The following is a 15,836-nucleotide window of genomic DNA, read 5'->3' as shown; positions in this document are numbered from 1 at the left end:
TGTATTTTTAAAGATACTTAACAATGTTTCAAGTGAGCCAAATGCTATTATGACCTTTATAATACGTTTTTATTAATTCTTTGAGAAATGTCATATAATGTATTTTCATCATATTTGTCTTCACTGTTCCGCTCCCCCTAAATTCCTCAACCCCTCCCAATTTCCTTTCTCGTGTTTTCTTCTTTTTTAATAACCTACCCAATCAATTTTGTTTTCTCATATACTCAAGAGTATGGAACCATCTGCTGAAGTGCAGTTGATCTACAAGGGGCAGTACCTTTAAGGAAAACTGATTCTCCTTTAGCTGGAAGCCATCAAATTCCAGGAGTTCCCCAGTCAGGTGTGGAGGTTTGAGCCTCTCCTCCCGCCATGCTAGAATGCAGATTGGTTTGATCTTGTGCAGGTATTATGTAGGCAACCAAAGCAACTTTGGGTTCATGAGTACAGCTGTTCTGTCACGTCCAGAAGATACTGTTTAACACTAATTAACACTAAGGATATTTAAAAAACAAAGGAAGATATTTCATAACCTACATGTATATATGCATATGAACATATATATATGAGAGAGAGAGAGAGAGAGAGAGAGAGAGAGAGAGAGAGAGAGAGAGAGTTCAATAGGAGATAGGAGTTGCTATGCACAAAAGACAATGCTCCTCTCAGAAGCCAGAGGTTGCCAAATAAAATCCTAGTACCAGGTGTGAGATACCTTTCCTTGACTTGTTGGTAAGGGGTGTCCCTGAAACCCTCCCAAATGTATTGCCGTTGTTCTTGCTTGCCTACCTGAACTCAAAAGTAAGGCTCTATTGGTGAGGATAGTGTACAGTTTGGTCACAAGACATGAAGAAACCAAGTTGATACTGAACAGGAAGCTTCTTTACCATTAGCTACCTTTCATAGCATTGGAAAGCTGATGGGGGAAGTCATTAGCAATCTTACTCAGCTGTGAACTGTGTGAATTACAACAATGGGCACTGCAAGATATGTCTATGGGTGCCATAGTGGCATGAATGTCACGGGGGTAACCAACTGATTTGGTTTGGATTTATGGCCCACTCTTCAGGAGGAAATGGCATGCCCTGGTGCTGCAAATCCGGCTAGCATGCCCTGGTGTAGTAAATCTGGCCTAGTGCCAATGATTTCAAAGATAATGTTCCTTATCGATAAACCTAGTACTATACTACTATAATTTTGGTAAAGGGACTATAGACATAGAATTAAACTACACTCAAAATTCATATCTCCATGCCCATAAATTAACATAGATCTCATCCAGAATTGGAGACATTTCTTTGTGAAGGAGATGATGGTTCAAACAAAGACTTACAACTGCTCAAAGTATAGAAGACAAGCATCAGTGGAAAGCTGAACCACAAATAGCACAGCTGTTAAGATTTGACAAAATATTTTGGATCAAAGTTATACATATGAGGCAAATCAAACTTTCAAAATATTTAAAAGTACATATCATATTCATTTAATTTATAAGCAGATGTCTGAGTGAAGATTAATTCTCGGAAAATTGATTCTTGGCATGATAGACAAGGCTTTTTTTCAGTAAGCACATTGCGGAAGTGTTTGACACATGTAACTGCTAAAAGCTGTCCTTTGCTTTTATCTGCTTCACCAGAATTACTAGGAACCTACTTTAAGGAAACAAACTAATTATGATAGTAATATTACATCTCCTCCTTAAGTAATTATGTGAAGCATTAGGTTAACTACCCACAGTGCTGAGTAATCATCACTGAGTTGTCCACTAGTTTGTAGGAATGTGTTGTAGACACTGCATGGGGCATGGTAAGCACTGCAAAAAGCAAAACTTTCCAATTCAAAATCACTCAAGACCTTGCCTTTACTAGGTACTCATACCGATAGTCTCAGATTTTCAGCAGTTATATAAAAGTATGTCCAAAGATAAATTGTCTTACAGGTGTAAGATTCCAGGGCCCAATTAAATACAGTGCAAAACAAGGAGCTGAAGGGCAGAATGCAGAGTGATAGACAGTGGTGGGGTGGTGAGCAGAGGTGAGGCCGCTGTGCATGTTTGAGAGCTCGCTGAACACAGTTGCAGGCAGAGGGGACACGAAGGCTGTAGAGAAAAGAAATTGGAAGAGCTTCGTAAAAGAGAATCGATGGAGCCAGTTTCCTACTTGAAAAGATGGAAAGGGATCAAGATGACTGACGAAGGAAATGAGGATCTCTGGGGAAAACAAGAATAGACTGAGGAGATAAACTGGCGTTGAATGAAGCCAGATGTTCAAAAAACAAATGTTATCTACTTTAATACTTTTAAGTAGGCTTGTTTTCCGGTTAATATGCCTTGATCAGACATGGTGGAGAGATTGTTCCAGGAATCATTCCCATATATAACGGACTTTAATGTAGTACATATTTTGCTTTATTTTATGAAATACTTCAGTGCAGAGAAGTAGGAAAATAAGCAAACATGTACAGCAGTGGCTGTCACACACCATCAGGCCTTTGCTTCATGAGGTGAGCAGGCGTGAGATGATGTGGGAGAGTCTTCTGTTTGTGTTGATTTCATTTGTTAATAAAGAAACTGCCTTGGCCCATTTAATAGGCCAGCCCTTAGGTGGGTGGAGTAGACAGAAAAGGAAGAAGGAAGTGAGGTAGATGGCTCAGACAATTGCCCCACCTCTCCTCTCTGGGACAGTCGCCATGAAGCCAGCCACCAGGTCAAACATGCTGAATCTTTCCAGGTAAGACACCACTTTGTGGTGCTACACAGATTATTAGAAATGGGTTAATCAAGATGTAAGAATTAGACAATAAGACGCTGAAACTAATGGGCCAGGCAGTGTTTAAATGAACACAATTTGTGTGTTGTTATTTCGGGGCATAAGCTAGCCAGGCGGCGGGGAGCTGGGCAGGACAAAAAGCAGGCCTGCCCACAGACCTCACTACAGAATGGTGCCCAACGTGGATAACTGAATCCACAGAAAGCTTGAGAAGGCTTTGGAAAGAATAGAGTAAAGCATGTTTTCTTGGTAGCAGCAATTTCTTGGGTCTGCTCTGCTTGCTAGAGGCAAGAAATTGCTCTCATCTAAGAGAGGCTTCCTGACTCAGCCTTAGCTGCAAAACCCTGCAGCTCTTTTAAGAGGTCCTGCCATGAAACACTTACATAGTGTTGATGAAAAGCTGAATGCATGCTTTTTGGTTTTCAGCTGTAGTAGGAAAAAAGCTGTGTCGTTTTAAAATGCTGAACTTCTGGGCCATCCTGCCAGAGCAAACTCTGCCTCTTTCAGGTAGGCAATCCGTGTGGTTTGCAAGCACACTGCTGAAGCTTGCTTGTTGGCAGGGACCTTGAAACGCCATAGAGTTGTGGCAATAAAAATGGCTACAGGAGGTACCTCCACCATGAGGCTGGGAAGCTAAGGAATCTAGCTGGATCTAGCTGGCAAAGCTGTGGCTTGAATCCTACCCATATTGCTCAGTAATTTAAAGGTTCATATGGTCAGAAAAAGAGAGAGAGATATAGTAAAGAGAGATTCAAAAACAAAGAAAACCTCTAAATGATTTACATATATTTAAAAATATATGCATGCTAAAGGTTAAAGTTCTTAGGGTAAAAAAGGAAGAAAGAAAGTAGTTGGGTGTGGTAGTACACACTTTTAATCCCAACACTTGGGAGACAGAGGTAGATTGACCTCTGTGACGTCAAGGTGTGGTAGCACATGCCTTTAATCCCAATGCCTGGGAGGCAGAGACAGACAGATCTCTGTGAGTTCAAGGTGTTGTAAAGAACACCTTTAATCCCAACACTGGGGAGACAGAGGCAAGTAGATCTCTGTGGGTTCAAGGACAGCCTGGTCTACAGAGTTATTCCAGGACAGAGATATACAGAGAACCTGTCTCAAAAAGAAAAAGTAAAAATAAAAGAAATAGAGGTTAAAACAAAGCCACACAAAGATGGAAAATACACAGAGAATCTTGATACTGTATGCTATTATGCTCTCTTTGAATTGTTTGAATGCTGAGGAAGAAGCAACAGCTGCTAAAAGATATTTGTTTATAAATGCTGCTGAACTAATCCAACATAGATATTTTGAAAATACCTTGACTTCAGAGTTTGGATCTAAGGATATGATACTTTGGAAAAGAGATTCTTCTTTTGTTTTTACAGAAAATGAGACCCTGTGGATTGCTTCTATCCCAATATGGTATGATAGACCACACCCTCCTGAAAGGTTGCTGTGAAAACCTTCAGAAAATTACTTCACCCAACTGATTACTGAGATGAACCTGGCACACAGGTTACACCATGAAAGATCTGATTAACAGCGCCCCCACTCAGCAGGAAGCAGTTTGGAGAGAAAAAACTGCTCCCATGTTCCCAAATATTATTTATAAATGTTCTTTTACATTTAAAGGGGGAGATGATATAGATATGAATAATTTGCATTGATATGGATTTTGCTTTAATGATTTAAATTTAAGGTCAATTTTATTATATGTATATGTATTTCTGATCTTGATTAAGGTATTGTGATTGTGTAGTTCATTTAAAAATGTAATGTATAATTAGGAAATATAGGTTGTTAATGGATATCATTGATAATAGTCAAGCTTGTGGTCATGTTAGTTAGATTTTTTAGATGTATAGAGATATATTTCAGTTAGATAGGCATTCTTAATATCTTTCCAAGACTATAGAATATAGCATTTATTGTTTTAATAACTTAGGGCTTTTCATAACAAAGAGACACATCTGCTCCTGGCAGCACCAATCTACTTCAAGAAGAAGATGGGCATCGAAGAGGATCCTTATGGAGTTTGATAGCCATTTGGGCAAGAAACTGCTCTTGCCTGGACTGATGCATAGACTGGACACAAAGAACCCGCAGAGAGAGGACCGCTGAACTTGCCTAAAGGTGAGATGATCTTTCAGGGTTCCTGATTCATGAAAGCGTCTGCGAGACATTCTGCAGGACACAGCAGAAAGTGACTAAACTGTCTTTGAAATTTCCTGTTTCATGGAAATGTCTGCTGGATACTACAGGCCTGTAGGCCAAAGATGGATGCCCAAATGGTACAGAAGAACTTTGGGTGACTGTCCAGGCAGCGAGATGTCTCTGTCATTTCTAGAGTTTTGGAAGTTGCTTACTTCTTGTTTACTTAGGTGATATATCCTTCTGGAGTCTTTGATGGAGTTGAAGAATAGATAGATATAGTTCTCCTTAGTAATGATAAAAGATAAAGTAGATATAAATATTGTAACTTTAATTCTTACTTGATAACTGTTTTGTTATATGTAATTTTACTATGTTAAAATTAAAGCCTTTTTTTGTTTAAACAGAAAAAGGGGAAATGATGTGGGAGAGTCTTCTGTTTGTGTTGATTTCATTTGCTAATAAAGAAACTGCCTTGGCCCATTTAATAGGCCAGCCCTTAGGTGGGTGGAGTAGACAAAACAGGAAGAAGGAAGTGAGGTAGATGGCTCAGACAACTGCCCCACCTCTCCTCTCTGGGACAGGCGCCATAAAGCCAGCCACCAGGTCAGACATGCTGAATCTTTCCAGGTAAGACACTTTGTGGTGCTACACAGATTATTAGAAATGGGTTAATCAAGATGTGAGAATTAGACAATAAGAGGCTGGAACTAATGGGCCAGGTAGTGTTGAAATGAATATAATTTGTGTATTGTTATTTCAGGACATAAGCTAGCCAGGCGGCCGAGAGCCGGGCGGTGGGAAGCGGCCCGCAGCTCCTCACTACAATGAGGCAACTGTCCATTGGCCTTATATCTTACGTGGTATTTTAATCCTCTATCTGCCATTTATTGCCAATACCTTGGAGAGATATTTATATTTATTTATACTTAAGATATATCAAATATATGCACATGTCAGGTGTGTTATTTCTTCCAAGGTCTTTAAAGAAACCCAGAAGCACTATTTCCCCTAGGAAATTTTCTTATTTAATTTATTAAACTCCTCAAGGTCTTGGTGGAGAATTCACAGGTAAGGACGGTCAGAGTCACAGGAAGATTCATCCTAGGTATTCACTTGTGTGTTGATATCTATAACTGGAAAACACATGCTTAAATCATTTTTCCTGCAATCTAGAATCCTCTCCATCCAGACAGATGCCTGTTTTTTTTTTTTTTAAAAAAAACATATTCAAGATGGACTATTGTCTCTTTCAACTAGATCTTTAAAAAAAGGCAAAAACCCAAACTGTATGGTGACTTTCAATGATAAACTTTTATTCTGAATATACTGTTTTTGCACAAGATTTAACACAACGTTTTCTGGGATTATAAATATTTTTATAACAGTATTATACAAATTTTTACAAAATGTTTTCATCCTCCTAGTTAATCTCCACAAAAGTGTCAAGAGAACATAATAAGGGAAGGGAAGATCTGTTGTTCACAAAAGCCACTTGGCCTTAAGCATGATGCACAATGAGCACTTCATGAAGGGAACCCCAAAAGCATGATCCCACAGTCATACTGCACAAGGAAAGGACAGCTTTGCCAGGTCACATTGGAAACTCAGTTGGCATCTTCGCAAGACAGTATCCCAAGAGTCTCAGTGGAATTTCCATGGTTCTGTTATGTGAACTAGAAACAAGGTAGATGAAACCACTGGTAAGGGCTATCTAATTCTGCAAAATTCTGGAAGTGTTCAGCACATGGTAGTTCTGCTGTAGTGATTTGTTCTTTACAGAAATGTACAGTGAATATTAATATTGACATCCTGCTATGAAAAACAATGCAAGTTCCAGCTAATGATAAAATATTTGGAGACTGGGGCAAGTGGGAAAAAAGAATCACAAAATCCATTGTGTCTTGCTAAGTTAGACTCTATGCCTTTAGACTCAGGAGTTTGAAATTAAGACGTCGAATTTCAGCTTTGGTGACTTGAAGACAGGCATTTAAATGAGATTTAACGTACAAGAGGGCGTCAAATAAGCAAGTAACACTTGGGTTGCAAAGGTCACTTAAAGGGGATACTGCCTATTTGAACCCCATAAGGCCAGCTTTACAAGTAGTAAAAGGAATATTATATATAAGAAAACTTACAAATGGTAGCAACACTGTGTTTCCCAAGGTAAGCAATAATGCTTCAAGCATTAGAAACATGAAAAAAGAGGCCCAGGAGCTAAAAATCTCTTCAGTCAAACTTGCTATGTCATGTTAAAAACCTGTTACAAATGTGGACCACGGTTGGCATTTGGCAGTAATGCTGGTTGTTCAAATGAAGAAAAGATGAAATCGTTTATGCAGAAATTCCTTCCTGCTACTCAACACCAATGCAAGACTTGTTTTGACTTTGTTTATGTGAAAAAGGACACTGAGCTATGTGGGTAGAGCAGCAATTAACTAATAAGAACAGTTTAAATGCTTTTTAAAATGATCTGTTATTTAGTTTTGTTTCTGTAAATAACACACTATACTTACTCTTGCTAAGAGAATTTGCAGAAAAAATGCTAAATGTAATATTATAATTTTGGTGGGATGGGTTTTAGGGTCACTTAGAAGTGTTTACAAAAACATAAACATTAGTATAAGTCATGAAAAGCAGTTTTAGTTTGCGGACATGTTTTTGCCCAATTTCTTACCATATTTGTGGTTGTGGTGACATAGAACTCGAACCAAATGAGGTCTTGCAAAAGAGGTGCCAAGTTTAGTGGTGGCTAAGACAACAATGTCACTGACGGTCATACGCTTTGTGAGTGACATTAGCCATGAAAGTATAATCAATACAATTGAAACATAATTTAAGGTCGGTTGTTGTTTGCCAGAAGCAATTCAATGGTCTTAATGTGCATCGCTCTTATGTATGAAGTCGCAGTTCCCTTTCCCAACGCGTCCAGGATTTAATTAGTCCAGCAAAAGGTAATAATAAGTTTGAAAGAACTGACACCCAGCATGACTTAAACATAGTTTCCCTCCCTTTCCATCACCTTTCTGTTTTCTAAGGTCAACAGCAGTTATGAACAGACTAAAAATGACAATGTATTAGAAGTGGTGACCGATGTCACTTCAAAAGTCAACAGTTGGCAAAGTAATTTCAATTGCCCCTCCCCCTTTTGAATTGAAACAAAATCTTAACTTATAAAATGTATACAAATGGTACTCAGGATAGCATGGTGGTAGGAACGAATAACAATCTAGGCAAAGCTATAAACAAAACAATAAACTATGTTAAAGAGTTGGCTACAACTTTGATATGTGGAGCATACTAAAGTATGCTGGAGACTGTAAATAATTCTGATTGTAAAATGATGTATATGAAAATTTCCAGCATATGCACACACCAATACTTGGCATGTGTAACTAAAAAGAAAAAAATCTTCATTTATCATAAAAATATATGCATACTTTCAGCTTACAGTAAAATTACTCTTCTTAGACACATTCATTGTTTTTACCCTTTCTTCAAATACTGTTTACTCCTGAAAATAATTTCTCAAAGCAGAATAAAGTTTAGCTACCATATTAATCTATAATGATATTTCTGACCTACTACACTAATGCTTTTCACCAAGGAAGCTGTATAAAATCAAATTTTATTATTCACAATCAAGTGTTCATGTGCATACAGATAGATTCAAGGTTTCCTGTTTGTTCGGATTAATGTAAAACCCCTCAGGAAGTGGCATGGGAATTTTGATCATATGATCATACCAAAATGGAGAGACAGAAGCAGCGAGAGCAGCAATTTCTGGATTGTACATGCTACTATTGAAACGAACAAAGAGGAAACCTAGGCTGAATCTCCATTGAGAACATATATGTACTTTTCAAAAAATAAATGTGTTAAATCTGATTTATGTACTTAAAATATCTGTACATAGGTTTTTCAGGCAGAAGCATGAATCTGTATAAAATCCATGAATAATCATGTCTCCCGTTTGCCTAACCCCGGTCATTCAGCATGTCCATTGCACAGTATATTCAGAGTAGTTCAACAACATGTTAAAAGATGACGTAAGTGCATTTACACTGCAAGGTTCAGATTCTTACATGACAACCATGTCACCCACTTAACTCTTCAGTGGACTATACTCTACAGTAAGAAGGAAAAACAAACCGGAAAGTTAAAGTAGCAGCAGCATCATGCAAAATACCCTTGGCAACCCAAGTTCATCACCCACAGGAAAACACTTCCCCTCCCCCCACAAGCTTCTCTTAAGAGTGAGCTAAATATCTGACTAGCACTACATGACTGTACTTTGAACAGAAGGGACATGACGTCACGCGTTAAAGGGCTTCCGTGTATGAGGAAATGTGTCATGAATTCCAATTTCACCCGCAAGCACCTGCAACCTCGTCACCCATTCCTCATTTTCAAACCAATGCTTTGCACCTAACCTGAAATCAACTGGTCACAGTTGCATTTTGTTTTTGGCAGAGAAATCATTCTTTTATAAGGCATTTGATTCATGGCGAATTTTTTTTGGTAGAAAATTAGCCATTAGTTTGTATTTCAACAGTTTAGAGCAATGGATGTTCTCCCTCCCTCTCTCTATATTAATAACTACTCACAGCAGGAATTACTTTTTTAACAGAAAATAAGTGAAGGCAAAAATGTCATTGCCCCCCCATCCTAGGGCTTTCTCTTTTTTCTTTTTTTTCTTCTTCTTGGTAAAACTGCAGCAGGTTGAAATTGTAGATCAGTCAAGACGCTGCTTCTTTTCACAATGCCTGCATGGGGGAGCCTCCTACATGTAATCACCAGTGGCGCGACAGTGAACCCCCAAGTTTCCCACAGAGCACAGACAGAGTTTTGCTTTGATGGTAACAATGATGACGCGGCATTCACACAAGCTCCAGGTTCCGACACCCTGACATGCAGCCAGTGGGTGATCAAGAACCTGAGCCTTAGATTGATGCCATGGTAGAGGCCCGGCTAATGTTCTGGGTAGCTCTTCAACTGACTCTAATAATGTAACTGAGGGCTCGTGTGTTGGCAGGGTCTGGATTGTAGTTGCAGAGATGGGGTCAGAAGGTCACCATAGGTAGTGTCTGCTGCCAGATACGAGCCACAGGAGGAGAAATTGGAGTCCAATGATAGACCACAAGGAAGGATTTAATCCAGAGACACCACCACAGTCGGTATAATCCTCCTGTTGGAAATACATACAAATAAAGAACATTACTACCTTGAAGAAACATGTAAAAAGCAACTTTTAGGTTAACTCACATTTACTCCACTTTTGAACTTACCTGGTAAAATTGTTTTACCTGGAACTGAACTGGGTTATATTGATCTAGATTTTACTGTACAGAAATTGTGCTAAAGTGGTCTCCGTGGTGCCATTTGTCAAATGTTTGACATTCTGACAGTGATGAATGGAAGCTAATAATGAATTCTTGTTTGGATATAGGAATTACTAATTAAAAACTCGACTGCAATGATGAACAATCCTTTATATTTATATATCTAAGATATTAACATAAAATGTAATGATATTTTAATAATTAACAACTATTATTTTTAATCTGTTATCCATAAGCAGAAATCAATAAACTGAAGAAATAAAAATCCATTTCCCATATTTCTGATGTCCAAGGTGAACTTCTACGCTACAGGCACCCTGACTTTAGGAATTACAGTAAAGTAAGAAATAGCGTATTTGAACCTGAAGCGATACGAGAGCATCCTGAAAACACAGAGTCCAAATACAGAACTAAGGTGGAAAGAGAAGCCAGGCTTATCCACTGAGCCACGCTGTGATGCCGCATGTGCAGTGGCCACACCCACTGGCGCTCTTCACAGAGCCAGAGGCTCAGGCGAACGCCCAAGAGCACAGCTATTCTTGACCTTTCCTTCCATGGTTTCATACTTTGCAACATTCCCTACAGTTTAAGATTCCTCACATTGTAGTGAATTTTATAAATGAAACTCATGTCCACTCATTCTCATAAACAGTTTGTTCCATCTTCCATGGATTGAAATAGGTTACCCAAATAAATGTGAGCAAGGGTTCTTTGTAGAGTAATTTTTTTTTCTTTTTTTTTTGGTTTTTTGAGACAGGGTTTTCTCTGCAGCTTTAGAGCCTGTCCTGGAACTAGCTCTTGTAGACCAGGCTGGTCTACGAACTCACAGAGATCCGCCTGCCTCTGCCTTCCGAATGCTGGGATTAAAGGCGTGCGCCACCACCGCCCGGCTTTTGTAGAGTAATTTTACAGAGTGTAACCTCTCAAAGACTGGAAGCTTCCGATTTACTTCCCTGCCAGAGATTAAAACATTACTTGAAGCTGAGTAAATGAACGGCACTTCTTCTTTGATCTGTGTTTGGAGGTAGCATAGCTGTTTTCTATTCAAGAAAATGCTGAGAAAATAATACACCAAGGAAAAAATTTAATTTGAAATGCTGCCTCTTAAATTTTGTGGTAGTTTGAATGTAATTGGTCCTCATAAGCTCATAGGGAGTGGCACTATTAGGAAGTGTGGCTTTGTTGGAGGAAGTGAGTCCCCGTGAGGGGGAGGGGCTTTGAGGTTACCTATTCTCAAGATACCCCAGTGTCAACTTCCTGTTGTCTGTAAGATGCAATACTCTCAGCTACAGCACCACATCTTCCTGTGCACCGCCATGCTCCCCGTCATGATAATAAGGGACTGAACCTCACAATCCATAAGCAAGCTACCGTAATTAAATTTCCCTTATAAGAGATGCCATGGTCATGGTGTCTCTTCACAGCAATAGAAACCTTAACTAAGACAAACATAAAGAGTTAGGTGGGTCTAATCTGACTAGCTAACAGAGTGGACCATCGGTTCTCATCTACTGACAGCTCAGGAGAACTCAGTGCTGTATAATATTCCTTCCCCACACCCTGTCCTCAGGTGTCCCTGGCTAAGACTCCAGGTAGTCTAGAAATTTCTTTGGGATTCTCTTGCTGTCCCTGGGCTGGCCTTACTCCATCAGGATCTCTAAATGGTGAGCTTTTCCAGAGTTTAGTTTTCTGGCCACTTTTTTTCCCCTTCGTGTTGGGTTTATTTAAGTTACCTGCCTATACAACTCACCCACTGGACTTGGAAATTACTCTTCTTGTTAGAGCCCCAGCCCAGCTCTTCTCTGACTCTTAAGACATCATCTCTCCTCTCGTCTATATTGTGAGGTTTAAAACTTAACTGCCAAGCTTGCTGACTCTTCCCAGTGTCCCTAAATGGTACTTCTAGCACAGTTCGGGCCTGAGGTAACTTGACATTCCTTTCTCAAGTCAAATCTGTCAGCCAGTCCTCTTAACTGTGGCTTCAAAATTCACCTCCAAATTTCCTGTTCTCTATCTCAGGTCCATTGCCATCACCTCACTATGAGGGGCCTCACTTTTCTCATTGCTTCTGCTCTGCTGCAAACAACTGTCCTCGCGAACCAGAGGTCAAATCCTTCTACCTCGTATGTGACATGTGCACCATGCTTAAAGACAATCCACATCTGTCCTAAGGACGACAGGCTCGTCTATCTTCTGGACCCAAGCGGCCTTTGTCGTTACACATTCTCACATCAAGCCTTTTCCCTTCCCTGACGCTGCTGCCGTGCTCTACAATGCCCCCTCTAGCTCAGGGTGTTTTCACTTCTTCCCTTTCTTCAGCCGCCTTTCTCTCCAAGGAGGGTAACCCCAAAAGACCTCAGTTACGCTTGAATTTCAAATTGAAAAATAACTTTTAATAAATATAAATGAATCCCAAATAGCTCGAGAATAGTATAAAGACACACATAATTGTTACTTAACAAAGAGTCCCCCAGTATGGCTAATTATTAGTCAAAAGAGTCAGCATACATATGCAACTTGCTTATATCTTAAGAACGGATGTTGTCACAGAAACTCCTTTAAAAACGCAAAATGTTTTTATGCTCTAGACATGAACTCTGAAGAAATAGTCTCTGGCCCTTCATTGTTATTATGGTGATAAACATATCTGCCTCACTTGTGGAGATGGTAGGTTAGAAGTTGTTACAAGCCCATGCTATGTAAAAAAAATTATGATATACACGTTTAAGAAATTCTAAATCACACGTGAGCAGATTTCAGGAGAAACTTCAGCATTTTCCTTTCGACAACAGTGAAATCCTATAGACTATGATACCAATCAACCTGATTTTTAAGAGATTTTCTTCACAGTAGAAAAATAACACATTAATATTTTAGCTTAATGTTAAAGTCGATAAAATGAGAAGTGCCAATATTGTATATTTGTATATCAACATTATATATTATATTATATTATATATTGTATATCTGTATATCAATATTATGTATCTTGATAGACAAAAGACTCTTACTGGACTGCCTCACCCCTCTCAATAGAGTATTAATTAAAACATCATCAGTTAATTTTTTATTTCCTTTCCTGTCCATCACTGATTAAAAGAGAACTATCTACACTGTATTTTACAGTATACAGTTGCATTCATGTGGTTTTCTCTAAGGTTGGCATTATAATACCCTGCATAGGCATGGTTAATGTCTCTTCTGGCCAAGGTGATTAAATAAGTATTGGTACACTTCTTTCTCCCCCATCAGAACATAAGACAACTAAACAAAGATCACAGTAATTTAAAGAAAACTTGGATATTTTGGAAATATTTTTTCAAAATTAAATACTTTGATTAAGAGGATATTATATTTTGTTTTGTGTTCTGAATTATAACTATGTCATTTCTTTCCAATGACATAAAACAGCTGAATACATCCAACAACAAGGGATCACTTTTAATTTCAGGGAAATCTGTGGGCAAGCAGATACTTCAAAATTACCCTTTTAATGGAAATATACCCCGAACACACGCTGTGTTTCCTTTCATTTTTAAAGAAATATTTTCATTAATCTTAACTTCACTAACCCATGAGTTGAGTGATTTTTTTTTATGCATGTTAGGCATGGACTCAGAGCATCTGTGGTCATCCCCCAAGACCCTTACATATGGGGCCCATTGACTTTCCCCTGTAGATAAAGAAGGGAGGACAAGGAGGTACATAAGGTCTTCCTGTGAGCAGCAACAATGGCTAAGTAGGAGAGATTTGGGGAGGTGTAGCTGGCCACATGTTGTGTAGACTCCTGTCAATAAACTTGGGAAGAATCCTTACTTGCATCTGTTGCTGCCCTCCCTATCTGAAGTGAATGCAAAGAGACACAGCAGGAAAGGTCACACAATGTCATGAACCTCATGAGACAGTGAGTATAATGGATCAAGATTTTACATGTAGAAAGCTTAAGAATCATACACATATAAAGTTCATATTCATTTTATGTACTCAGCGGCCTACGTTTATAATCTGGGTTTGCTTACAATGATACAATTGTCCCAATGGGCATGCTTTAACTTTAATGACCTTCAGCAATTTTGCTTGTCTTTCTTTTGCCCTTTACCTTGTAAGTCTGCATAAAAACCCTATTGGAAGGTCTACTTTGGATGTCTTTGTTTTAGGAAGTCCTTGTGGTGTGGAGCTTTGTAATTGTATAGCCATAACACGACAGTGTGCAGGGCTCTTTCATTAGATGCTCAGGAGGGTCACAGGAGATGTGCCCAGATGGCAAGTGTTTACTTGATTCTGGTTCATGTCTTGGGCTGCAGAACTGTGAGAAAGCATTCTGCCTTGGAAAGCAAGCATCTTGCGAGAACACTCTGCGCTCAGATATTTGTGTGGTAGACACTGAATTTGCGCAAAGAGATCACAGTCTTTAAAGCCTTCTCTGCTAATAATGCTTACAATGAAAATTAACTCCCATTTGTGTAGAAAAGTTGGTAAACAAAGAAAAGCTATCATTGCAGTAGCTAGTGATGAAGGATGAACAAACTTAGGTATTACTGTGCAGTATTGTTTATGCACTAAAGCATGGGAAATTCTCATATTTCAACGGTCACATACACATGCTCATATTTCCGTAAGTGTCCTTCATGGTTTTCTTGATGTTCCCGTCCATTTTATTAATAAAATATTTTCGGTCCTCTTTAGAACATTTACCTGCTGTTTTCTTGAATATTTATTTCATGGAATATTTTCATTAAGTAGTGGTAGCTTTAAAAGCCCAGTAGTTATTATTTTTACATCTAATTGATAAGGTATAATTCATATCTATCTGAAATTTTATGATTGTAAAAGTAAATTGCATAATGAAACATAAAAATTAATGGATTTTTATACCTTTTCATATGTCTATCTTATAAGTTGATACCCTTAGGTTCCATTTTGCTCATCTTTATTACTACTAAAAATAAGGACATGTATAGAAGCATCCTATTACATTTAAAGTGATTAATTACATACATACTTTTAATGGACTGATAAATGTATATTACAAATCACACTGTGTATAATTGTTTTATGAATGTATGTAGTATTTTACAAAGGAATATTATTTAAAATATTTTACCATGTAAACCATTGTTTTATCATCTCAGAGAACAAACGTGGCTGTTTGCTGTGCTTTCCTCTGCTCTCCCAATCTTCCACGAGCCCACTCTTCTCTTACTAACATCCATCCCGTCTGGGGAATTCCTAATCAATGACTACTTGAGGACCAATGGTGGCAGAGCAGGACAAACGCTGTCGCAGCATTACCGTGACAATAATTCAAGAGTATCAGCAATGAAACAGTGTAAACAATACATGGAACACGAGCCACAGAGGCACCCTGCAGCAGCCTGCTTTCTTACTACAGAAACTTCCCCAAAGATTAAAGATTAATGGCCATTTTGGCCCAGGTTCAAATAATAGGGCTTAAAATGAATTCAGAACTTAGAACTCTTTATACTAAAATATTATAATAAGCATACACATATTTTGGGAATAAGTCCTAAGATTCTACTTAAGTTAGATTTGCCAGGAAAAAAGGTAAAAAAGAAAAAGA

General features: G+C 38.5%; 1 protein-coding gene across 2 annotated transcripts in view; it reads right to left on the bottom strand.

The window, feature by feature from the left end:
* Positions 1-6,261: 6,261 nt before the first annotated feature.
* Positions 6,262-15,836, bottom strand: part of Cacna2d1 (calcium voltage-gated channel auxiliary subunit alpha2delta 1) — a 428,064-nt gene continuing 418,489 nt past the window's right edge. For both annotated transcript variants that reach the window (XM_038315276.1, XM_038315275.1), the window contains one exon: positions 6,262-10,101. In XM_038315276.1, the coding sequence (XP_038171204.1) occupies positions 9,985-10,101 (117 nt within the window). In that variant the 3' untranslated portion in view covers positions 6,262-9,984. The remainder of the gene's footprint in view (positions 10,102-15,836) is intronic.

The sequence above is a fragment of the Arvicola amphibius genome, chromosome 18 (genome assembly GCF_903992535.2).
Source record: "Arvicola amphibius chromosome 18, mArvAmp1.2, whole genome shotgun sequence".
Lineage (NCBI taxonomy): Eukaryota > Metazoa > Chordata > Mammalia > Rodentia > Cricetidae > Arvicola > Arvicola amphibius.
Note: the sequence above shows the minus strand (reverse complement) of the source record. Positions and strands in the feature narration are given on the sequence as shown.